This window comes from Oryx dammah, unplaced genomic scaffold, assembly GCF_014754425.2.
Source record: "Oryx dammah isolate SB20612 unplaced genomic scaffold, SCBI_Odam_1.1 HiC_scaffold_14, whole genome shotgun sequence".
NCBI lineage: Eukaryota > Metazoa > Chordata > Mammalia > Artiodactyla > Bovidae > Oryx > Oryx dammah.
The window spans coordinates 9,666,787-9,694,489 of NW_024070198.1; the positions used below are offsets into that span (position 1 = coordinate 9,666,787).

General features: G+C 40.3%; 1 protein-coding gene across 1 annotated transcript in view; it reads right to left on the bottom strand.

The window, feature by feature from the left end:
- The window catches only part of RNLS (renalase, FAD dependent amine oxidase), a 287,722-nt gene that overhangs the window by 254,211 nt on the left and 5,808 nt on the right, over positions 1-27,703 (bottom strand). Inside the window, exon 4 of the mRNA XM_040254709.1 lies at positions 21,391-21,549. Within this exon, the coding sequence (XP_040110643.1) occupies positions 21,391-21,549 (159 nt within the window). The remainder of the gene's footprint in view (positions 1-21,390; positions 21,550-27,703) is intronic.

Below are 27,703 nucleotides of genomic sequence, written 5' to 3' on the forward strand. Positions count from 1 at the left end.
AATGAGGCACTGGTAAACATAAAATGCTCTGTGCTAGCTACACAAGTACTTTCATAGATTCTAATTCTTTTCTGGAAGCACACATTCAAGTGAGAATGAGAAAAAGTCAGACTCTGGAAATAGGGTTCAGAAGAATGATAAGTAAGAATGTCTGATCTTCATACAGCCATGTCTCATAGATCTGATACAACAGAGTAAGAAACTTAAGTGAGATACATCGGTGGAAAATAAAAACAAATTTGAGCAAAAGCTTATCCAATGTGGAATGTTGGTACTTTTTTTTTTAATCTCTCTCTTGCTCTTTTTTTAATCTTAATGTTTTAAATTCCCTGCTTTAAAATTAGTAGTTGATTGTGGCGATACATTCTTATTTGTGTTTAGCACACTTTATTTGAATCTTCAGATTTTTTCTATCAGAAAGCTAAGAATCCTAGTTCTCAAATTTCTTCTGTCTTTAAAATGTCTTTGCCAGCTCAGATGGGGAAAAGTTTAATTCTACTCAGTTGGTGACTCAGTTGGTGATAATGACGCGATTCAATAAAATATAGCTCTCAACTCTTTCATCTCACCCCATTTCTAGTTTTGACATTCCTTTTTAAAGCATTTCTGTTATTGAAGAACCCTGATTGAAAAATAGAGTTCTAAGTTTAGAAGGAAGTACAGAGTAAGACATCATTAAGAAGGGATCTTTTCTTCCTTTAGAGTAGCAAACTTGTGGTCTAGATTCATACCCCATACATTTATTCATATCCCATACATTTATTCGGAGAAGGCAATGGCACCCCACTCCAGTACTCTTGCCTGGAAAATCCCATGGATGGAGGAGCCTGGTGGGTTGCAGTCCATGGGGTTGCTAAGAGTTGGACACGACTGAAGCAACTTAGCAGCAGCAGCAGCAGCATACATTTATTGACAGCATATATACAAGAAAAAAAGAGTCCAAATATTTACATTATAGGTGCATTTACATCAAGCATGGGGAGATCACATACATAAGTGCCCGGTAAAGAGGTCAAGGGTATATTATCCCAGTTGTTATTAGAACCTAGAGAAAATCTGGATTTCAGATTTGTTACCCAACAGCTATGTGACCTTAGACAAATTAATTTAATTTTTCTGAGTCTCACTTTTCCCTTCTATAAAATGGGGATAAAATATTTCTCATAGGTAATTATAAACAGTAAAACATATAGCCAAAAATGCTTAATAATAAATAAAATCACAAAATGCTGTTTGATGTTGGTTCTCATCATCATCTAGTTAATCCTCTGACCTTTTTCTTTCATCACAAATAATTTGTTCCCTAGAGGGATATTTGTGCTAAACACAAATAAGAACATATTACCACAAACAACTATTAATTTTAAAGCAGGGAATCTAAAACATTAAGATTAAAAAAGAGCAAGAGCAACATTCTACATTGGATATTAACTTCCTCTGTCCTCCCAGGACATGGAGTAGTAATAAGCACAAGTAATATCAGAGTCTGGAGAAGGAAATGGCAATCCACTTCAGTATTCTTGCCTGGAAAATCCCACGGTCAGAGGAGCCTGGGAGACTACAGTCCATGGGGTCACAAGAGTCAGACACAACTTAGTGACTGAACAGCAACAACAGTTAGAGTCAGATCACTTGAAACTCCAAGATGGGTAAAAGTCTCTGCCACTTCCACTGACTCCTGAGTTTTGGAAGGGTGACAGAGAGGGAGAAATTAACTTGGGTTGCCTATCAGGCATTTAGAGAGAAAATGGAAGACTAAGTGAAATCAATTCTCATTATTTACTATTTTATAAATAATAATAAAGACAACTAGATGAGACAGATATAAAAGGTGAAGATCAAGATATAATAAATAAAAGGAATTCAATAGTAATAATTGTTTTTTTTTTCTCCTAAAACTGAGATATCAGTTCATAAGCTTACAGGAAATGCCTAACAAAACAGGTAATATCTGAAGAACTTCAGAAACTGAGTTATTTCCCCTCCTATGGAGATGATCTGCTGGAGAAAGCAATGAAGCATATTGTTCGATGAATAAAGGACTTTTATTTCCTGTGCTTCTAATCAAAATCTTTTCAGCAAAATGTCAAGGAAAAATGAAGAATTTAAACTTCTTTTAGTAAAAAGAATTGGTTCTCATTTTTCCAACAAGGATGATGGGAAATTCTAGAAGTTCCAGGAAGGAGGCTGAAGGTGTTCATTATGAGTTGTATTATTACATTTCATGATACATAATAAGTTCTGAGATTATGCATTTTTGTAGTACTAAGCATCTATTTACGGAGAAGGCAATGGCAACCCACTCCAGTACTCTTGCCTGGAAAATCCCATGGACGGAGGAGCCTGGTAGGCTGCAGTCCATGGGGTCGCTAAGAGTTGGACAAGACTGAGCGACTTTACTTTCATTTTTCACTGTCATGCACTGAAAAAGGAAATGGCAACCCACTCCAGTGTTCTTGCCTAGAGAATCCCAGGGATGGGGGGAGCTTGGTGGGCTGCCGTCTCTAGGGTCACACAGGGTCGGACACGACTGAAGTGACTTAGCAGCTTAGCAGCAAGCATCTATTTAAGAACTATTACCAAAGTTCTAAACATCTGTTTAAGGAGAGAGTGCATATGTTAAGATTAGAAGCCTTTTGAACAATGTTCCCAAGTCTTCAAGTGTTTTATTCCTCTTAATCCAATTAGATAAAGTTGTTTCCCATCTCAATGTATCTAGGCAGGTTTTAAAAGGTGTGTGTGTGCTGTGTGCTCAGTCATGCCTGACTCTTTGCTACCCCATGGGGTGTAGTCCACCAGGCTTCTCTGCCCGTGGAATTTTCCAGGCAAGAAGGCTGGAGTGGGTTGCCATTCCCTACACCACGGAACCATCCTGGCCTAGGGATCAACACACATCTCTTGCATCTCCTGCATTGGCAGGCAGTTTCTTTACCACTAGTGCCACCTGGGAAGCCTCTTTTTTTACTGCTTTGACTCTCTATTTTATTATTTTTTTAATATAAATTTATTTAGTTTAATTGGAGGCTAATTACTTTACAATATTGTATTGGTTTTGCCATACATCAACATGAATCTGCCACGGGTATACATGTGTTCCCCATCCTGAACCCCCCTACCACCTCCCTCTACACACCATTCCTCCAGGTCATCCCAGTGCATCAGCCCTGAGCATCCTGTATCATGCATCGAACCTGGTCTGGCGATTCGTTTCACATATGATATTATACATGTTTCAATGCCATTCTCCCAAATCATCCCACCCTCGCCCTCTCCCACAGAGTCCAAGAGACTGTTCTATACATCTGTGTCTCTTTTGCTGTCTCGCATACACGGTTATCGTTACCATCTTTCTAAATTCCATATATATGCGTTAGTATACTGTATTGGTGTTTTTCTTTCTGTCTTACTTCACTCTGTATAATAGGCTCCAATTTCATCCACCTCATTAGAACTGTTTCAAATGTATTCTTTTTAATGGCTGAGTAATACTCCATTGTGTATATGTACCACAGCTTTCTTATCCATTCGTCTGCTGATGGACATCTAGGTTGTGGGAAGCCTCTTTAAAAGGTAGATTCTATATTTTTTGATGAACTAAGACCTCTGTAGTTTGTTCATCAGATGTTCATATCCAAGACTCACTGCATTCTACCCTAAATCCACATTTCCAGCTTTATCTCCCCAAATTCCCCACTGCAAAGCCCTTGCTCACACTAAGCCAATCTATTTTTTCAGGTCCTAACATATAAAACAAGTGCTTATACTTTCAACTTTTTGCTAAGACCAGTTTTTTCTTCAAAGCATTCTCCTCCTGTCCTTCTGCCTGTGCTTTGCGATACACTTCGGACTGTGTCATTCTCCTGCACAGTAAATAGAGACTGAGGGCCTACATGCATGAGGCACTCACAGGGAGCAGGTGAGTCAGAGCCAGTTCCCATCTTTATAACTTTATATTCCCACAATCTACCAGGAAAGACACACATTGCACAATGGACCAAGCCATTAATTAACTACAATTGTGATAGTGTTCAAATATGAGGCACATGAGGATAACATGTAATGGGAGAATAGCCTGGTCTTCGGGGTTGCTGCTGCTGCTGCTAAGTCACTTCAGTCGTGTCCAACTCTGTGCGACCCCATAGATGTCAGCCCACCAAGCTCCCCCACCCCTGGGATTCTCCAGGCAAGAACACTGGAGTGAGTAGCCATTTCCTTCTCTAATTCTTCAGGGTTAGGAAGACATTATTGTAGAAGCAGTTTTGAACTGAACTTGAAGGATGAGAAGGGGGCTAAAGTGGGACAAAAGGAAGTCAATAAGTAAGCTTTTTTGATGGGTTCATGGTTATTACTGGGGCTTCCCAGGTGGTGCTATGTTAAAGAACCCACCTGCCAATGCAGGAGACATAAAAGATGTGGATTTGATCCCTAGGTTGGGAAGTTCCCTTGCAGGAGGACACAGCAACCCACTCCAGCATTCTTGCCTGGAGAATCCCATGGACAGAGGAGCCCGGTGGGCTACAGTTCACAGGATCACAGAGTCAGACATGACTAAGGTGGCTTAGCATGCACATACACGTGAAAGTGAAAGTGTTAGTCACTCAGTTGTGTCCGACTCTTTGCAATCCCACAGACAGTAGCCTGCTAGGCTCCTCTGTCTGTGGAATTCTCTCATCAAGAATACTGGAGTGGGTTGCCATTCCCTTCTCCAAGGCATCTCCCTGACCCAGGGATCAAACCCGGGTCTCTGAGCCACTGGGGAAGCCCATATGCATAGTTATCATTAAATTGGGGTGTATTAAAAAAAACAACACACATAAGGGCTTGCCAGGTGGCTCAGTGTCAATGTATGGCAAAACCAATACAGAATTGTAAAGTAAAATAAAATAAAATAAATTAAAAAAAAAAAAGAATCCGCCTGCCAATGTGGGAGACATGGGTTTGATCCCCAGGTCAGGAACATCCCTTGGAGAAGGAAATGGCTACCCACTCTAGTATTCTTGCCTGAAAAATCCCATGGACAGAGAGCCTAGCAGGCTACAGCCCATGCGGTCAGAAAGAGTCGGACACAACTTAGCGACTAAACAACAACAATAAAAACACAGTAAGGAATTTCTTGCCTTTCAGGCATTAAAACTGCAATAGTATTTTTGCCCCTTTACCCTGGCTCTCTATAAAATTGGGGATAAAAAGCAATTAAAAAAGCCCCTGGAGATGGACCTGGCCAACTGCTCTCAGAGGGGTCTGAGAAATTATCAATAAGAACAGGACGTACTGCTTCGAGCCCCACTGCCCAGTCAGTACAGGAAGAAGACTCAAGGGGATATGTAAGCTCAGCTTTATGAAGAATGTCACCTTCCTGGAGAGAAGCTTTTTTCCCAGATCCTGCAGGGAGGGGGTAATTCCCCTTCCAAGAGGCCCCAAGAGAATAATTCAGAAACAAACTCTGGGTAGGAAACTCCCCAAAGGGGTAGCCAGGACCTTGTTTTCTAACTAGATACTTCCTGAACTGAAGAACTTGCAGGGGCTAGGGCAAAACTTTGCTGATGGGACTGCCTGGGAGAGACATTGCTGTTTCTGGGTTAGAGAAGGGGGCTGTTAACAGCCCCAGAAATGTTCAGCGTGAAGTTGAAATCTGCCCAGTGGACCAAGAAAACATATCACACACTGTCTGTGTGGACCCATCACCAACCATCAGACAACAGGAATGAAGTACAGGGAAACCTAGACCATCTTCTTACCACCACCAAGCTGCCAGTCAGTCAAGGGAGCAATCGATGTTTCCCGGAGAATACAGAGTCTAAAGGGAGGAAGGCATAGATATTAAAAAAGAAACTGAAAGGGTATGTGTATTGATATAAAATAGACCCCACAAGCCCCTGGTACCACAGACAGGCCTTCTTGGCACTAGGGATAGAAAGAATGATTCTGAATCGAGACTGAAGTTCAAAAATAAGCACAGCTGAGTCTTAAAAACCAAATATTTAACAGACAAAAGTGACTAGAAAGTTGGAGCACATGACCAAGATGTCATTAAGGCACTCAACCTCTAGAAAGACATGGAGTTCAAGTAGGAAAATGTGAGGGCAGTTCCAGGGAAAAATAAAACTTCCCCATTTTTGCACCCATATAGTTCAGACTCCTTAAAAATGAGTTATAACCACAAAGTGACTATAAAGAAAATAGTGATGGTAGTGGCAAAGGAATAAATAAGTGGAACAGAATAGGCATCCAGAAGCAGATGCAAGCATGTATGGAACTGAACATGTGATAAATGTGGAATTTTGATTTAGTGAGAGTAAAAAACCCATACTAAATAAATGGTGCTGTGGGGGGAAATGCCCACAAAACTAGATTTGTTTCTCATGTCTTATAAAACACATGTCACCGACAAAGATTAAAATGTAAAGCATAAGAATTAAAATTATTAAAATATAATTTATAACATTTTTAATAGTGAGAAAAATAGTTCTGAGCAAGTCAGAAAATGGAACATCTATGAAAGAAAAGACAGACATACTTAACTAAATAAAAATCTTAACAAATTATTAAGAAAAATGACAAACAAAAGCAAAATGTAAATAATAATCTAGAAAATATTTGTAATATCTCTTCCCTATGATATACTTTAATGTCTCATATATGAAATGCTCCTAAAAGAATAGCCCACTAGAAAAGAAAGCATAATAGATGATGAGGACATTTACAAAAGAGGAAATCTAAGTGACCAATAAACTTAGGCTGTGAGGCTCAATCTTACTTTAAGTCAAGGGAAATACAAATTAAGGCAAGAATAAAGTTCCTGTTTTCATTTATCATTTTGGCAGAAATCTTAAAAGATTAATAAAAAATTTAAAATATTCAGTGCTAATGAGTGTACAGGCATTCTCAAACACTTAGAATGAGAACCATTACAAAATTTTGGGAAAGTAATATAGCAATATGTATTAAAACATACAGATGTCAAAATTCCAATGTTGATCCTTTATCACCCAGTTTAGCAATAAATGGGAATAAAAAGGAAAAAATTGGAAACCAGATGAATGCTATCAATAAGCAATAAGAGGTGACAATCAAAATTCTAGTACTCCCAAACTACAGAAAATCACGCAACTGTTAAACAGAAATAAATCAGATGTATTTATTTAAAAGGAATGTTAATTTAAAATGCAGATTTCAAGACAATATATTTAGAAGATACCCATATACCTGGAGCAAGGTGTAGAAGGGCACTCACTAAACTGTTAACGTTAATTATCATACCTCCAGGGAGTAGAAAAGGAAGACAGAACAGGAAATGAATTATTAGTTCAACTTTGGGTTGTTTCATTTTTATAAGATTACTAATCAGCTTTGTAATTTAAAGTGATGAAAAATTATTTGGGGGAGAGGAGAAGCAGGACTGCTTAATTTTTTTAACTTACCCAACAAAATGTAATATAGCAAACGTTCAAAAAATATTTGTGGAGTGAAGTGCAGGGGAATAGGAGGGAGACGAAATATGTTTAAATTTAAGTGTGTTTGGAAGAGGTAAGAAGATAACCAATAATGGAATGACAAAGCACTATAGATCAAAAGTAAAATAAAAAATAAAAAAAATTAAAAAAATAGAATACTTGATAGAGTTGGCTAATAATAAAAAGGGAAAAAGTGGGGAAAAAAGTAAAATAAAAAATAGACATCAATGTTAAGGATAAATACAATATAATTGTTATTTCATTAACTGTAAAAGGGTTGAATTCTCTTATCAAAAGAAATAGACTTTTCATGTTAGATTAGAAACTCTCAGCTAGATGGGTTAATAACTTTGTGGCTGGAATTATGACTGGTTTTATTTTCTTCTTACTTTCAAAACTTTCACCAATAAAATATATCAATTATAAAATAAAATTCAAATTTAAGAAGTACATAATATCAAAGAAAGATTCTGAACAATTTTATGTACCTTAGATATAAGCACTAAGGTGCAAATTGGTGGTAGAATATCTGAAATCAGAGACTGGAAAGGAACAGAGTGAGGGGACAGCCTGAGGAGCTCTGCTTTGCTTGCTAGAGTACAAGTGTGAGAGGAGAGGAGCGGTGGTACGTAGGCAACTACTGAGAAGGTGGTTATTTACCAGCACAGCTTTAGAAAGTAAAAAATCTAACACCAGGATTTTAAATAGTTCATTAAAAACCTACCATCTGTGAATTTACTGAAACTTTTAAATGATTACACTTGAGATGAACAAGTGTTCTGACTTTTAAAATGTAAGCCAAGTAAGCATTTTTTATACTGTATGGTACGTGCGTGTGTGCCCAGTCACTTCGGTCATGTTTAACTCTTTGCAATCCCACGGACTGTAGCCTTCCAGGCTCCTCTGTCCATGGGAGTCTCCAGGCAAGAATACTGGAGTGGGCTGCCATTTCCTTCTCCAGGGGATTGTCCCAACCCAAGGATCAACTCTAGTCTCCTACATCTGCCTTGGCGAGTGGGTTCTTTACCACTAGCTCCACCTGGAAAGCATTTTTTAGATGTCGTTAAATAACTAATATTTTATTGTACTGAAACCTTCTGTACATTGAAGTCAAGTGGCGTCTCCTTAGTGTAAAACTATGTACCTTAAGGCTTAAAGGTCTCTGCTCTTCCTTTCGTGGCTGTATTCTAGAATTTTAATAACAGTTTCAGGTTCTCCTAATTTATAATTGAATATATATGTACATGTATACATGCATCTTCATTACTATTGTAAATATCCACTGTGCAAGTGTGGAGTATTATATTTCCAGATAAATAATTTTTCATTTCTCTTGGATTATATTCATATATGCATGTGATCCTTTGGTTATTCTAGTTTGGCTTCTTGAGACCTGTAGCTTTACCACATTTTTGCTATAATACAGCAACTAGAAATTAAAGAACTCTCCAAAATATGTTATTTAGGAAAAATGAACTCCCTTTTCTCCACCTTCCAATCTAGGAAAGAGACACTCAATGTTGTGTTTCTAAAGGTTGGGATAGCCACACACATACACACAGCCAAAATTAAAGTGTCTTTCTTTTGCAGAGTCTTAAATTGGATTAAGTTGGCAGATTCCTGAAAATAGGAGGGGGAGGTGGGAGATAAAATGCTTAAGGGACAGGGGTTTGGGGGGATTCCTGTCCAGGTGGAGACCTAGCTCTCACTGTGTGCCCGGCCCGGCTGGGATCTTCCTGCACAATGCCTATGAAGTGTATCTCTCAGCATGTAGAACAGTGGAAAGCTCAGTGTCAGCACAGTGTTATCCCTTGAAAGGCATCCTTGAGTTCACACAAGGCATCACATCTAATGCATGTCAGAGGACCATGGCTGGCCCAGTCCCACACAGCAGAGATGATGGGGCAGTAACAATGACAACCTTATGGACTTAGGTCCCATGCCTCCTCTGTTTTCCGGCATTATAGAAGCCTGGGATTCCTGTGGGATCCCAAAGGGAAGGGAAGCAGCTCTAATGATGACTGAGGTTGGGTTTGCTATCAGGTGGATAGAAAGATGGTCTAAGCAGATAATTTGCATATTTAGAGAAATGAAGGAATGAAGGATCCTTTGCTCCCTAGTGTCGCAAATTCTAACTCAAGATGATCACAGGATATTCTGGATACAAATACACCATTGTTTTGCAGAAGGGCAAATTAATGTTTCTGATTGTGTTTCCAATATGCTTTTTTATTGATATCTAAAATCCTTACTAGGAGATTTCTGGCTGCCTTTTTGTAGGCACACATTTAAGTGATAATAATGAATCTGACTTGTCTACAGAGATGATTTGTACCACCATCATTTGCTTATTTATAACCAAGAGCTCAGATCACACCACCTTATAAAAATGCTTTCCTATTGGTGTCCCTTAAAACAGAACTTGACACTTGTCAGAGGTAAAGCTCATCTGTAATTTTTGTTCTCACACACAGCCTAATGAGAACACCTGGCCAGTGGGCTTTGCATCTTCTAAATTTACGAGAGTTAGCATTTAGAAAAAATGTCAGGAACATGCAGACACTTAAGAAATATTCCCATCATGGTGCTTCCTCAGAGGTAGGGGTGATTCTATGAACAGTGTACATGGAGGTCACATGGGTGGGTGCAGATGTTATGACAAGGTGTTTATTCATTGACTCTGGTACAGGTTTGGGGTGTGAGGTAGAGAGATGTAGCAGAGGAGTGAGATTGTACCTCCCTCTGAATAAGGTGGCTTTCATAAAAATGTCGCTGCTGACTTGTGAAAAAGCTCTGATAATGACTTATTCCTCTTACAAAAGTGATCAACTCATTAATCAAAAGTTAATTAATGTAGAGTTTTCAAGGCAATTGTCATGTTCTTTCACAATAGTGAATATGTCTGTGATGTGTTCTATTTGTAAAACCCTGAAAGTAAAATAGTCACCATTGTTTAAACCCCAACACTAAGCATACAACCCTTTAAACAGACATCTCAGAACTTTTCATTAAGGGTAAAGAAATCGTAAACACTAAAAAGTTACTGGCAGTATTAATATCAATACTAACAAGTTCTTAATATGTGCTCAGCATACTTCTAAGTCCTCTACTCAGGCTATCTCATGTAATCTTCACTAAATCCTATGTGGCTAGATAATGTTACTTATCCTCATTTTATAAAGATGGAAACCAAAGTTCAGAGAAGTTAAGCAACTTGCCCCAGATCACCCAGACATTAAGAGGCAGCGCTGGGTTACAAATTCTGGCTCTGTCTCTTAACTCCCTCCACAGAGTAGCCAATGCTAAATAAGTAAACACCAAGTGACCAGAACACTTTCTGTGAGGCACAGAACACTTTCTGTGAAGCACACTTTCTGTGAAACGGATTTCATTTCATTCCAGCTTCCCCCTGGAAGCTCTGAAGGACAGAGGCTGAGCTGGATCCTGAAGGTGAAAGAACACAGAGGATGTATTGAATTGTGCTGGGCAACGGGAGCCCTGTGAACAAAGCACAGGTGTCCAAGACCCCAGAGGAAACCAGGACCCCCAAAGGAGGCTAGCTCGATGACTCCCCTTGCCTCTTTCCAGATCTGTGACCACGTGCTCAACTCAACACAGCCCCTCACTTCTGCTCTCACCCAGTCCGTCTCTTCTCTCCCTAGGTCTCTCTATGTCTCTCTCTCTCTCTTTCTTTTTTCCATCCTTCCATTCTCTTTTCCTTCCTCCCTTCTTTCCTTTCTTTTCATAAGAAAAATTTATCACTCTGTTTTAAGGACCAAACTATAAAGGACACATATTCATTGAGGCCCTTAAAAATACTCATTCCTCTCATCTAAGCATGTGGGAGAAAACCTAAGGAGCCCCGTAGAGGGGGAAGTCTGGTGCAGAGAAAAGAAACTTTTCATGTTCCTCATTCCTCAAAATGGAGAAGGCAATGGCAACCCACTCCAGTGCTCTTGCCTGGAAAATCCCATGGACGGAGGAGCCTGGTAGGCTGCAGTCCATGGGGTCCCTAAGAGTCGGACACGACTGGGTGACTTCACTTTCACTTTTCACTTTCATGCACTGGAGAGGGAAATGGCAACCCACTCCAGTGTTCTTGCCTGGAGAGTCCCAGGGACGGGGGAGCCTGGTGGGCTGCCGTCTATGGGGTTGCACAGAGTCGGACACGACTGAAGTGACTTAGCAGCAGCAGCATTCCTCAAAATCACTTAGCACATCCCGTCTGCTTTATTTTTACAGGTTTATCTCACTCTTTTCCACTGCCTCTGCCACTTTTCTAGCAAGAGAATGAAACAACTATGGCATGAAAGTCAGGATGTGTATTTCAGATGTTCCATTACAACCAATGAAGAGCTCTATTGAAGTGTGCGTGCTCAGTCACTTCAGATGTGTCTGACTCTGCAAGCCCATGGACTGGAGCCCTCCAGGCTTCTCTGTCCATGAGATTCTCTAGGTAACAATATTGGAGTGGGTTACTGTACCTTCCTCTAGGGGATCTTCCTGACCCAGGGATTGAACATCTCCTGCATTGTGGGCGGATTCTTTACACCTGAGCCACTAGGGAAGCCCCCTTTAAATGTGTGAGTGAGTGAGTGAGTGAGTAAAGTCGCTCAGTCGTGTCCGACTCTTTGCGACCCCGTGGACTGTAGCCCACCAGGCTCCTCCGTCCATGGGATTCTCCGGGCAAGAATACTGGAGTGGGTTGCCATTTCCTTCTACACTTTAAATGTTTAGGAAACATGAAATCAAGACAATGATATTTGAAAGGTGTCTCCTTTTTTCTTGACCATACTTTCTCCTGTCCAGCCCCTACATTATATGAACTTATACAGGACTGATGATGTCTTAAATTGCTCATGAGGGTGAAAGAAGCAATTAGCCTCAAAGTTCCTCCTAATCCTAAAATTCCATGGTCTATTGACATTCTATCCTAGTATCATTAACCAGGGCTCAAGCCAGGACCGGTAGACTCAGATTCACTGACTTCTAGGAGCTTATAATCAAGTTGGAAATAAAAGAGACATTCACTTGGCAGATATTGACTGGACAATAACTATGATGTGTGGGTCTACATGGAGATGCAGGAGACGTGAGTTTGATCGCTGGGTCAGGAAGATCCCCTGCAGGAGAAAAAGGCAATCCACTCTAGTATTCTTACCTAGAAAATCCCATGGATAGAGGAGGCTGGTGGGCTACAGTCTGTGGGGTCTCAAAGAGTCAAACATGACTGAACACAGCACATGGTGGGTCTGTATGCAAAATGGTATTTGATGCTGGGTGGGGATGGAGTGGCCTATAGGAGCCGTTTTCTCTGAATTTTATGGCTTAGTGGGGAAGACACTTACTGAAAAAATAAGGATCACAATAAAGTCTGATAAGTACTATGATAGGGCAGACTGGGCCAAACAGGACTAACTGGGAGGAAAAATCTCCCATAAGGGTACCTGTTAAAGATACAGATTCCTGGGCTCGATCCAAAGAGTAAGAATCAAAATCTTCTCAGAGGTGCCCCTTGTTGTTGTTCAGTCGCTAAGTCGTGTCCAACTCTGAGACCCCATGGACATCAGCCTCCCCCAGAGCACATCAGGCTCCTCTGTCCCTCACTAGCTCCTGGAATTTGCTCTGACTCCAGTCCATTGAGTCAATGATGCTATCTAACTGTCTCATATTCTGCCACCCAATTCTCTTTTTGCCTTCGATCTCTCCCAGCATCAGGACCTTTTTTCAGTGAGTTGCCTCTTTGCATTAGGTGACTAAAGTATCAGGCCTTCAGCTTTGGCATCATTCCTTCTAATGAATATTCAGGGTTGATTTCATTTAGGATTAACTGCTTTGATCTCCTTGCCGTCCAAGGGACTCTCAAGAGTTTTCTCTAGCACCACAATTCAAAAGCATCAGTTCTTTGGCACTCAGCCTTCTTTATGGTCCAACTCTCACGGCCATAAACAACTGCTGTAAAAACCACACTTTGCCTATACAGACCTTTGTCAGCCCCTTAAGTTTTTTTTTTTTTTTTTTTTTTTAACTCACAGTGTTCATTAAGGAAAGTTTGGAAAACATGGTGAACAAGAATGAGCGGGACACTGTGGGAACTCACAAGCACAGGAAACAATGAGTAATAGCAAGGTCTGAGACACTGTGTCTAAAAGCGGTTATGCGCATGGGCCCTGAAAGTGTACTACTAAGGCTCACGTCTCACCATCACCACCAGAAATGGAAAGAACAGTCTTTAGAATCCTTGTGAGGATCAAGTGAGTTAATCTCCATAATATTAATACAGAGAGAGTAGCACAGTTATAAAGTGAAAGTGAAAGTGTTAGTCCCTCAGTTGTGTCTGACTCTATGGGACTCCATGGACTGTAGCCCGCCAGGCCCCTCTGTCCATGGAATTCTCCAGGCAAGAATACTGGAGTGGGTTGCCATTCCACAACCAGATGGCAAATCATGAATCAAAAGACCTTCACTATATCGTGCATAATGCCTCCTTATTCTCCCAACTGGGAGAATGTAATAATTAACTGCCAAAAACACTAGCTCTGTTTTTCCTGTAAAAAGGAATATAGGGAAAGGGAGAAATAGATAAGGGAAAATCCAGACCATGCTGCAATCCAAAGGGAAGTCTTTCAGGTTAGAGATGGTTCTATACTGATTCTACAAGTAGACATGATTGAGAAAGAGGGACAGAGAGAATGAGAAGAAAAGAACAAAGGAATCCAGACACATGGCTGCTGGTAGACTGCATGAATGTGAGACCTGTAGCACAGCCCTAGGTCTGTCACTAATTGCTATAAACTTTTGGGTAAATTAGTTAATTATCATGGAGAAGGCAATGGTATCCCACTCCACCAGTACTCTTGCCTGGAAAATCCCATGGACAGAAGAGCCTGGTAGGCTGCAGTCCATGGGGTCGCTAAGAGTCAGACACGACTGAGCAACTTCACTTTCCCTTTTCACTTTCATGATTGGAGAAGGAAATGGCAACCCACTCCAGTGTTCTTGCCTGGAGAATCCCAGGGACGGGGGAGCCTGGTGGGCTGATGTCTATGGGGTCGCACAGAGTCAGACACGACTGAAGTGACTTAGCAGCAGTTGATTATCATGGGCCTAAATGTATTTCCTTGTGTGAATGGAGTTTTGTGAAATATATTACAGGTAATTTTATATATAGCCTATATTTCAGTCTTACTCATAGTTTTCGACCCAGGGATGGAACTTGTGTCTTCTGCATTGCTGGCAGATTCTTTACCCTCTGAGCCATCAGGGAAACCCCCAGTTCTCTTGAGTTAAACAATTTGGAGGGAAACTGCAATATATATGGTGGCCACTAGATGGCAATAGATAGCTTTGTAAATGGAGATCTTTCATAAAAATTGAAGATGACTAAACATTGCCAACAAAGGTCTAGTCAAGGCTACGGTTTTTCCAGTGGTCATGTATGGATGTGAGAGTTGGACGGTGAAGAAAGCTGAGCACTGAAGAATTGATGCTTTTGAACTGTGGGTTGGAGAAGACTCCTGAGAGTTCCTTGGACTGCAAAGAGAACCAACCAGTCCATTCTGAAGGAGATCAGCCCTGGATGTTCTTTTGAGGGAATGATGCTAAAGCTGAAGCTCCGGTACTTTGGTCACCTCATGCGAAGAGTTGACTCATTAGAAAAGACTGATGCTGGGAGGGATTGAGGGCAGGAGGAAAAGGGGATGACAGAGGATGAGATGGCTGGATGACATCACCAACTTGATGGACGTGAGTTTGAGTGAACTCCAGGAGTTGGTGATAGACAGGGAGGCCTGGTGTGCTGCGATTCATGGGGTCACAAAGAGTCGGACATGACTGAGTGACTGAACTGAACTGAACTGAATCAGACTTTATTTTGGGGGGCTTCAAAATCACTGCAGATTGTGATTGCAGCCATGAAATTAAAAGACGCTTACTCCTTGGGAAAAAAGTTATGACCAACCTAGATAGCATATTCAAAAGCAGAGACATTACTTTGCCAACAAAGGTCCGTCTAGTCAAGGCTATGGTTTTTCCAGTAGTCATATCTGGATGTAAGAGTTGGACTGTGAAGAAAGCTGAGTGCTGAAGAACTGATGCTTTTGAAGGTGGTGTTGGAGAAGACTCTTGTCTTCTCCTTGGACTGCAAGGAGATCCAACCAGTCCGTTCTAAAGGAGAGGAGTCCTGGGTGTTCTCTGGAAGGAATGATGCTAAAGCTGAAACTCCAGTACTTTGGCCATCTCATGCAAAGAGTTGACTCATTGGAAAAGACTCTGATGCTGGGAGGGATTGGGGGCAGGAGGAGAAGGCGACGACAGAGGATGAGATGGCTGGATGGCATCACGGACTCAATGGATGTGAGTTTGAGTGAACTCCAGGAGTTGGTGATGGACAGGGAGGCCTGGCGTGCTGCGATTCATGGGGTCGCAAAGAGTTGGACATGACTGAGTGACTGAACTGAACTGAACCGAATCAGTGGAAGTGAGAAATAGATTTAAGGGACTAGATCTGACAGATAGATGCCTGAGGAGCTATGGATGGAGGTTCGTGACATGGTACAGGAGACAGGAATCAAGACCATCCCCGTGGAAAAAAAATGCAAAAAATTAAAAGGGCTCTCTAGGGAGCCCTTACAAATAGCTGTGAAAAGAAGAGAAGTGAAAAGCAAAGGAGAAAAGGAAAGATATAAGCATCTGAATGCAGAGTTCCAAAGAATAGCAAGAAGAGATGAGAAAGCCTTCCTCAGCAATCAATGCAAAGAAATAGAGGAAAACAACAGAATGGGAAAGACTAGAGATCTCTTCAAGAAATTAGAGATACCAAGGGAACATTTCATGCAAAGATGGGCTTGATAAAGGACAGAAATGGTATAGACCTAACAGAAGCAGAAGATATTAAGAAGAGGTGGCAAGAATACACACAAGAACTGTACAAAAAAGATCTTCACGACCCAGATAATCACGATGGTGTGATCACTCACCTAGAGCCAGACATCCTGGAATGTGAAGTCAAGTGGGCCTTAGAAAGCATCACTATGAACAAAGTTAGTGGAGATGATAGAATTCCAGTGGAGCTATTTCAAATCCTGAAAGATGATGCTGTGAAAGTGCTGCACTCAATATGCCAGCAAATTTGGAAAACTCAGCACTGGCCACAGCACTGGAAAAGGTCAGTTTTCATTCCAATCCCAAAGAAAGGCAATGCCAAAGAATGCTCAAACTACCACACAATTGCACTCATCTCACACGCTAGTAAAGTAATGCTCAAAATTCTCTAAGCCAGGCTTCAGCTATACGTGAACCGTGAACTTTCAGATGTTCAAGCTGGTTTTAGAGAAGGCAGAGGAATCAGAGATCAAATTGCCAACATCTGCTGGATCATTGAAAAAGCAAGAAAGTTCCAGAAAAACATCTATTTCTGCTTTATTGACTATGCCAAAGCCTTTGACTGTGTGGATCACAATCAACTGTGGAAAATTCTAAAAGAGATGGGAATATCAGACCACCTGACCTGCCTCTTGAGAAACCTATATGCAGGTCAGGAAGCAACAGTTAGAAGTGGACATGGAACAACAGATTGGTTCCAAATAGGAAAAGGAGTATGTCAAGGCTGTATTGTCACCCTGCTTATTTAACTTCTATGCAGAGTACATCATGAGAAACGCTGAGCTGGAAGAAGCACAAGCTGGAATCAAGATTGCCGGGAGAAATATCAATAACCTCAGATATGCAGATGACTCCACCCTTATGGCAGAAAGTGAAGAGGAGCTAAAAAGCCTCTTAATGAAAGTGAAAGAGGAGAGTGAAAAAGTTGGCTTAAAGCTCAACATTCAGAAAATGAAGATCATGGCATCTGGTCCCATCACCTCATGGGAAATAGATGGGAAAACAGTGGAAACAGTGTCAGACTTTATTTTTTTGGGCTCCAAAATCACTGCAGATGGTGACTGCAGCCATGAAATTAAAAGACGCTTACTCCTTAGAAGAAAAGTTATGACCAACCTAGATAACATATTCAAAATAGAGACATTACTTTGCCAACAAAGGTCCGTCTAGTCAAGGCTATGGTTTTTCCAATGGTCATGTATGGATGTGAGAGTTGGACTGTGAAGAAAGCTGAGCACCGAAGAATTGATGCTTTTGAACCGTGGTGCTGTAGAAGAGTCTTGAGAGTCCCTTGGACTGCAAGGAGATTCAACCAGTCCATTCTGAAGGAGATGAGTCCTGGGTGTTCTTTGGAAGGAATGATGCTAAAGCTGAAACTCCAGTACTTTGGCCACCTCATGTGAAAAGTTGACTCATTGGAAAAGACTCTGAAGGCGGGAGGAGAAAGGGATGACAGAGGATGAGATGGTTGGCTAGCATCACCAACTCAATGGACCTGAGCTTGAGTAAATTCCCGGAGTTGGTGATGGACGTGGAGGCTTGCCTTGCTGCAGTCCATGGAGTCATAAAGAGTCAGACACAACTGACAGATGGATCTGACTTGACTGAACAAGCAAGCAACACTGTTTAAAGAGCAACACTCTCCAAAAACAGAGGGATGACAGTAATTTCTCATACTGAGGTCCTTATTGAGATTTATAACATAAAGAGAATCACATGTTTTTAATCCCTTTGTTTTAGACTCATAGGTATTCAAGGGTCATGTTAGGACATTCTGTTTTTAACCTTTACTGCTAGAGTGGGTTATTTCATAATGAAGTAAACACAGAATTATTTGCATGAAGGCCAATTCTGAACTGAGCTGGAACAACACCCCAAAGATCCTTGCCCTCAGTCAAAAGTACTAAGTCAATCATTCTTAATCTTTTTCATCACAAAGAGCCCTATATGTTCTCTCTTATCTCATCCAAATCTTTGGGGCCCCAGAGATTGTGGGACCCCATAGACTGTAGCCCACCAGGTTCCTCTGTCCATGGGGTATTTAAAGTAAGAATACTGCAGTGAGTGGCCATTTCCTCCTCCAGGGGTTCTTTCCAACCCAATGACTGAACTCGAGTCTCTGGCATCTCCTACATTGGCAGCCAGATCCTTACCACTGAGCCATCTAGAAAACCCCTAAAGAGCCTATGTATCCTACCACTAAAAAAGAAAAGGAAAAAAAGATCTATTTCCTTTTCAGCAAGATACACTTTTAAAATGGTATAAACATTACATTTTTATAGTAAGAATAAACTACCTTTATTTTCAGTTATGACTGTTCAAAAAATTATAATAAACAAAATGAAAATCATCTCAAAGCAGTAACAATGCTATTAAACTATTTTCAGTAGACACAAGTAAAAGCGATGCATCTTTTTATCCTTTTTAACTTAAAAATATTTAAAAATCTTCCCACGTTAGTAAATAAAATGATCACTAGCATTTAATAGTTCACAGATATTTACAAAATTTGTGGAACATACTTTAACTGAAATGTCTGGTCTTCTGTGACAACACTTTGTTTCACAAATTGACAGAAATGGCCCTATTTAAAGATGAATAATTATTAAGCAGGAACCTATGCAGAGGAAAGGAAGACAATCTCTGATAGAACATAATAGACACTAACAAATAAGCTGAGGAAAAGACATATTAGAAAATATTTTCCTAGGAAGCAGATTAGTTCAACAAATACCCAGGCAATGAATGACCTAAAAACAGTGAAGAAATCTATGACCTCTCTGAAACAATATCTCAAGGAAGGGAGCAAAAGGAATACATTTGGAAGCAACATGGATGACATAGAGGAAGGCTAGAAATAGAAAGTAAAAAATAACAGAAAGACCAAAATTGAAACTGAGTTGAGACAAACGGCAGATATTTGTGTACTGAATTTTTTAAGATACTCTGGGATTGGAATAAATGGAACAAAGATAAGTCATCATTTAAGTATTAAAAGGAAACTGAACTGAAAATAAAGGAAAAGCTGAATCTTCAAATAAAAAACGAATAACACAATCTGTGAAAAACTGATACAAAGCTATTAACAATAAGATATATCTTTATGAAATTACTGGACTCAAAAATAAACAAATAAAAAAGTACTTCTAAAATATCTCCAAAAGGCTATTTCTTTTTCTTTTTTTTTTTTTTTGACCTGATGCAGCCAAAGTGAAAGTGAAAGTGAAGTCGCCAAAAGGCTAAAGTAAAAAGGATGTACCAGACAAATTAAAAGAACAAACATCTTATTTATCAGTCAAGGTTGATGTGAAAGCAAAATAAAATAAAAATGACACTAAAGAAAGAATTTAAGTTAAAGGGTATAATTTTAATGGAGACATATTATGAGTCAAATAATATAGTATCAAAAATTCATAAAGCAAAATTCACCTCCCGAAACCCCAGGAAACCAGCAATACAGTAATAGTAGAATTAAGTTATCTCTCTCAGCCCAACACAGTTCAGCCACTCAAAAATTAAGACTATAGATGATCTAAATAAAATTATTGATTAGCAGGCCCTTGAACATCTTAAGACTCAGTCTATGTCATGCTGTGATATTTTGTATGTCATTTAATACAAATATTGAGAAATATTTTTAAATGCAACACTGAAGGGTCTCTCATCACATACAAAGCTATGTAGCTTTAAAAACTGGAATATGCAATTTATAATACAACTGAATACATTGACCAATAACCATGTTTTAGTTAAAAGTTACAGTATGTTATTTAACATGGTCTCAAAATCAATTCAATTTTTACAGAATCCATGATAATAAATTATCCTACTTTAAAGTGACTTTGGCAGCACACTAGATATAGACGCATGAAAGAGATCTTTGACATTCATTTTCTAGCTTGCCTATAGCCATCTAATAAATATTCCAATCCTTTTTATGTTCCTATCTGACACTGTACTGGAAAAGAAGCTATATACTGTTGCTGCATGGTAGAGTTGATACTCAAACTGCTTTCAAGATGAAATATCCAGCTCCATTCTTACTCAGAGAACAAGCTCTATTACAGTTCTAAATCTAAGATCTAGAAACCATACTTATTGCCGGGTTTTTTTCTAATGGTGACAAAAGGCCATTTCTCAATCAAACCCAATGTCACCTTCAGTCACGCAACAAAGTCAAAAGGTATAGGCATGTCACATCCTTGAAGTCTTGTCACCATCACCAGGTTCTATTTTGTTCCAGCTCATGGAATTCAAGGCAACGTGAAGTATCATCCAGAAATCAATGACTTTGATGTGTCAGATTCACTCAAAACACGATGAAGGTCAGGGGAATAAGCAGGTAGACCTGGCACAGGTAGGCGCAAAGCAGAGCTACAGAAGAGCCTGAGAATCCAGATAGCAGGGAGTCCGTAGAGACAGAAACTAGCGTGTTGGCTGCTTAGAGCTGGGGGCAGGGATGGAAGATGGAGGGATGGAAGTGAGAGCTACTGACTGTGGGAATGGTTTCATGTCATTGGATATCTGAAATAGATACCACTGAAATACACACTTCAGGTGGATGGGTTGTATAGTACGTGAATTAGTCTCAAAGCTGTTTTTTATGAAAAGAGGTGGGAGCAGTCAGGTAAAGGGTGAGTCCCAACAAATTTTAGTCACGGAAGAACCTGAGACTCACACTCAGGAACAAGTCACGTTAAAGTTTACCATGTTTGTCCCGTAATGAATGTTTACATCATAAAAATCTTTTTTTCCAGAATGGCCACAAAGAAACTGTTCTTCTTTTGGGTCAGACTACTACATCTCGCTCAAAAATATTGACTTCTTAAAGGCAAGAACAAAAAGAGGAATACTCAATTCTTAATTTTTTTTAAAAAAAATCTGGATTGCAGTTTGACCTAGACTAGTATCATGAACCAGGCCGTAGTATCTGTTTTTAGAACATGCAAATCAGTAGAACCCATATCTACCCTTTGCTAAGACACTTAAGCTGAATTCACTCAGATCAGAGAAAGCCCCGTCTCTGAGGTAAACAGCACGGGGTGAGACTCACAGTTAGCGATGTCACCTTGAAGCTGCAGAATCTGAGGAGCGGGCATCGTGAGGACAATGATATCAAACTGCTCAGAGGAGCCCGTTTCCCTGGAGACTTCCCACTTGTTGTTTCTCAAATTGATCTGAGTCACACGTTGTCTGAAGCAGATATCAGCACCTGTTCCAAAAGCAAAACCATGCTCACATAATTGGGATTTTCCATGCGAATGAGGGGGAAGAGGAGTCACAAACTGGATCCATTCAGATGAGCAGAACGTGAGGTTCATCTTCTACAGCTTCCTGGGCTTCACTTTCTGTCTCACATAATGGGACTCCCTCCCTTCCGGTACTGTTAGATTTCCCTGTCAATGCCTGCTGGGGGAAAAAAATACTGCTACAATTAATAACAACAGTAACCATGGCTATCTTTCATTAATCCTCTACTGTATGCCAAGGCTATGCCAAACACTGCTGCTGCTGCTGCTGCTTCTAAGTCGCTTCAGTCATGCCCGACTCTGTGCAACCCCATAGACAGCCACTCACCAGGCTCCTCTGTCCATGGGATTTTCCAGGCAAGAGTACCGGAGTGGGGTGCCATTGCCTTCTCCGATGCCAAACACTAGATATACATTATGCCAATTCATTTCACAGAAAAGGAAACAGATTTAGAATTGTCATGCCATGATTTAAATCCACATCCTTCTGACTATAAAGATCACTATCTTGGTGGAGCAAGTATACATCTTAGTAAAGGTGTTAAGGATTCTTCTCTCTGGTAATATTCCTTATTAAAAATATTGATATTCCCTATTAAACCTGAAAAAGTATCTCTGTAAGCAAAATCCAAGACTCATCAATAGATCAATTATCTTAATTAAGAAGAATCAAAATTAAGAAAAATACAATCTGGAATATCCTCTCTTTTCCCTTCTTTGCACTTATCACAAATATATTTTAATAATTATTTGAGTACTTATATGATAGATATTTTATTCTCTTTTAATTTGTAAGCTCCATGAGTTTACACCTATTTTTTCTATGTATCAGTTCAGTTCAGTCGCTCAGTCGTGTCCAACTCTTTGCGACCCCATGAATTGCAGCACGCCAGGCCTCCCTGTCCACCACCAACTCCCAGAGTTCACTCAGACTCATGCCCATCGAGTCCGTGATGCCATCCAGCCATCTCATCCTCTGTTGTCCCCTTCTCCTCCTGCCCCCAATCCCTCCCAGCATCAGAGTCTTCTCCAATGAGTCAACTCTTCGCATGAGGTGGCCAAAGTCCTGGAGTTTCAGCTTTAGCATCATTCCCTCCAAAGAAATCCCAGGGCTGATCTCCTTCAGAATGGACTGGCTGGATCTCCTTGCAGTCCAAGGGACTCTCAAGAGTCTTCTCCAACACCACAGTTCAAAAGCAGCAATTCTTCGGCGCTCAGCCTTCTTCTCAGTCCAACTCTCACATCGATACATGACCACAGGAAAAACCATAGCCTTGACTAGACGGACCTTAGTCGGCAAAATAATGTCTCTGCTTTTGAATATGCTATATAGTATATAAAGTATTGTACTGGGAACAGAGGTATTTAATCAATATATGTTTAAGAGAATGAATTATGAACTGAAAGCTAGGAAAATATAATTGGATCATTAAGTCCCCTTGGTCTACTACTTCTTACCTCACATTCTAGTTTTCAGAAAACTTTCATTTTAAAATAAATCTACTTTTATTTGGCCTCATGAATAGAAAGGAAATAAATGAAAATGGAATAAAGGGGAAAAAAAAGACACTAAAAGATCATGTCCATCATTGAATGTGACATCTCATATTCCTAGCTACTAAGAATCCAGCTTAAGTCCAACCTTGGCATGAAGCTCCCTTTCCATAGCTACTCTAGGTAACTTCTCATTTCCATAATCACTGCCTTTACCTCTCACTCAGACACTGATTCAAATTATCTCTATGTTTTATACATGTCTTGCTAAGTTGCTCCAGTTGTGTCTGACTCTTAGCAACGCTGTGGACTGTAGCCCACCAGGCTCCTCTGCCCATGGGATTCTCCAGGCAAGAACTCTGGAGTGGACTGCCATGCCCTCCTGCAGAGGATCTTGCCATCCCAGGGATGGAACCCGCATCTCTTACATCTCTTGCCTTGGCAGACAGGCTTTTTACCACTAGTGCCACCTGGGAAGCCCTAGATATGTCTTATCAATCCCCAAATACTCTTGGGCTCCTCCAGGTCAGGTCTTCTCTAGATCTCATACACCTTTATATCCTTCATATTCCCTTGAATAACTCTATAATACAGTAATCACAAATTTTAAAAATCAAATGCAAATAGAAGGACTGATGCCCTCAATCTCTTTGAGGCAGTTAGAGTCGTTCTGTTCAAAGAATTAGAGCAAGGGTTTGTAAATAGCATTCCAACTTGCCTGCTGCTGCTGCTGCTAAGTCATTTCAGTCGTGTCTGACTCTGTGCGACCCCATAGACGGCAGCCCACCAGGCTCCCCCATCCCTGGGATTCTCCAGGCAAGAACACTGGAGTGGGTTGCCATTTCCTTCTCCAATGCATGAAAGTGAAAAGTGAAAGGGAAGTTGCTCAGTCGTGTCCAACTCTTCGCAACCCCATGGACCGCAGCCTACCAGGCTCCTCTGTCCATGGGATTTTCCAGGCAAGAGTACTGGAGTGGGGTGCCATCGCCTTCTCCGTCAACTTGCCTGAAGGTTTCTCTAAGGCCCCTCTTTAGAGAAGGTGCAAATAATTGGCGCTTTGAACTCACACCCACCATTCCCTTTACTCCAGCCAGAACAGCTCCACTTCCCTCTCTTCGGTTTCTTCAGGATGTCTTTCCCCTGACTTAGTTGCCTCACGTGCTTCTCTCTTTAGTCCTGGCCCTGATCCAGACTTCAAGTAAGTCAACTGACTTTATAAACTTTATTCAGTTGCATTTTTACATAATATTCCCTTTGAAAACAGCATTACATAGGTTTTTTTTTTTTGGTAGTCACTAGGAGGGTGTGGTTAAGAGAAGTGAACTACACCAACTATTAACAGAAATTCTTCATATCCAATAAAATGCCTTAGACATATATCCCAGTGGTCCTGAAGAGTTCTGCAAGATGACTATCTGTGGTTCTCTAGGACCATGGTTCTCTGGACCTCAGACCAGAAGTACCTTGGAACTTGCTAGAAACACAAATTCTCACGTCCCAACTCAGACCTAAATCAAAATCTGGGGATCAGGCCTAGTAGTCTGCATTTAAGAAGCCTCCAGGTTTGTTACCATGCACAGTAAAGTGTGAGAACCACGGGGGTAGATAAATAGACCCAAATCTAACAGTGAAACTGGCAAAGCCACTCATTTTCCAAGAATTAGGGGCAGTGGTATACCTGCTCTAACCAGGAAGTTTTCCTTTCCAATTGTGATGATTCAGGTTTCTTGGAAAGTGGCATTTCCTTGTGAAAGTAACTAATAACTTTTGAAAGGACCACACAACCAAATGTAAGGCTCTGGAAGATCATTTTTAAACAGCCAGAAAATTTTAAACAGCCATAAAAATTTTCAGTCTGAGCTTAGTAAATGTCACCATGTCCCTGTGTTACATATAATTTTTCAGAGGTTTCTCACTGTATTTAGGATTAAGTATAAAATCTTAATAGTGTTTACAAAGCCCCTTATGATCTGGCCCCTGCCTTACTCTTGAACTTCACCTACTGTTTTCTCCCTCATTCACTACCCTCCAGTCACAATGATCTTTTCATTCCATAAATGTACCATCTTCCTCCTACTTGAGAATAGTTTCAACTTGATATGCCCATTGCATGCAATTCTCACCACTCAGCTCTTGGCCTAATTCACTCTTGACTCACCTTTCAAGCATCTATGAAAACATTAGTTTCTAGAGATGCTTTTCCTGACACATCTCCCCTTTCTCACTCTTCTCAGAAGCATGTTAGTTTAGGTCCTATTACTATAGCTCACTCATAATGCTCTCACTTTTTCTTCTTAGCATTTATTATGTACATTTTTATGTACATGAAATTAGTTTTTGTCTTTCCCTCCAACTATGCTCTACATTAACAAAGATGAAGTTCAATGTGTTTTACTTACCACTGTTTCCCCAGCACATATTTCATAAAAAAAATTTTTTTTAAATCTCCAGATAGCTACAAAGATATCAAACTACAAAGAAATTTTAACCATTTTACAAAGGCAAATATGTTTCTGTTACATATTTATTCAATGCCTATCCCCTGCCTTCCTCCATGTTAGAAAATGTTAGGCACAAGTGTTAGTCATGTTCGACCCTTTGTGACCCCAGGGACTGTAGCCTGCCAGGCTCCTCTGTCCATGGAATTCTCCAGGCAACAATGAAGTGGGTGGCCATTACCTTCTCCAGATGATCTTCCTGACGGAAGGATAGAACTGGTCTCCTGCACTGCAGGCGGATTCTTTACCATCTGAGCCACCAGGGAAGCCCCTCCATGTTAGAGAATCTAAACTTATCTTTCTCCAATAATTTCCTACAAACAGGTTTCAGTTCAGAACTACTGACATAGACCAGTAAGCAGTGTCTAACTATAAGCACTGCTTAAAGTTCACTGCGGAGTGCTTAACCAAGGCTCCCAGGTTACCCTCTACTTTCTCTCTGAAAGACACTGTTATGGATGAGTGCCATGATCACCTGCCTAGGAGCCATTTTGAGACAGAATTGCCCAGGCTTAATTCCCTTACATTAATTTTAGAAAGAAAATAAACACAAAAGTAAAAAGGGAGAATATGATAAAATTAAATATTGCCAGAAAGAAGTCACACTAGCTGATAGCATCTGCAAATTAAACTATCTTTTCTAATAAATCATTCCAGTTGGCCAAAAATCTTGTTCAGACTTTTCCACGACAGCTTATAGAAAATCCCAATGAACTTTTTGGCCAAACCAATATGTTGTCCACATTGATTTTCAATTGTTAGTCCATGTCCCTTTTTGAAGTAGATGGTAAAATAAAAACAGATAAATACAGCAATAGTTCTTCCTATGGAGAAATGAAAGTGAAAGTCACTCAGTCGTGTCTGACTCTTTGCAACCCATGGACCATACAGTCCACAGAATTCTCCAGGCCAGAATACTGGAGTGGATAGCCATTAGCCATTCCTTTCTCCAGGGGATCTTCCCAACCCAGGGATAGAACCCAGGTTTCCCACATTGCAGGCAGATTCTTTACCAGCTGAGCCACAAGGCCAAACCAAATAAAAGCTGATCACCCTGTCCTAGAAACTAAATTCATCCTCTTCTGAATGATTTAATAACATGGGCCTTATTCAAAAGCAAAAGGATTTGGTTCATCACTGTTCAAACGTCACAGAAGGAACCATCATGTGACTGATCTTCCGGGGTGCATAAAGAAATAAAATGGCAAGACTCCTTGGTAGCCCCTTCCTTCCCTCTGGGGCAGAGACTAATCAGTAAAAGAGGGGGCCCAGGGAAAGGGCTCTATGAGTCTGTTCTCTTGAACCAGGGTGGGATGGGAGCATCCTCTCAAACTGTAGGGGAAAAACCAGGAAGGAAAAGATGTTAAATCAGAGGTTTGAGGCCTTCCCATTGTCCTCCATGGGATCCTCAAAAGGAAATGACAGCAGGGTCACCTTAAAGAGAGTGCTGGCGTCTTACTTACCAGTTAAGCCATTATAAGCAATGTACTTAACTTGTCTGAGTCTAATTTTTCTCATTAGTAAATGAGGATAATGATAACTACTATTAATGGCTATAAAATAATTAGAAATTATGTATGCTAAATGCCTAACACAGCATCAGATAAATAGCTTTTAACAAATGATAGAGTAGTTTTTGCTCTCTTGAATTTCTCCTACTCCTAACAAATAAATAAATAAATAAAACAGAAAAATGGAAAAATCACTTTTTATTTACTCAGAAGACAGCATTAATTGGGAAAACAGGAAGTGGGTAAAATTAATGCCAATAAACAGTTTTCTCTGTAATAAGCTTGATGTGAACGCATGAAACAATAAATGAGAACAGAACACAAGTGGCATGTGCCTATTCCCTCCTACCCTTTACCACTCCTTCTGGAAAACTGGTCTATTTCAATTCTGGCTTTAGAGATCTGAACCTATTCTAAAGCATACCTGACTGGACATACCCCTTACGGATAATTTCCTTGGGAGTCTGGCGCAAACTAAATAAAACTGATTGTATCACGAGATTGTAGGGGTGTGAACTCAACTGACTCAAAAATGTAAAGTATATTTTGGAATGACCTGGCAGTTTGGGTTGTTATATGCTGAGCACATGCAAAGATCAGCTTCATTTAAGAAG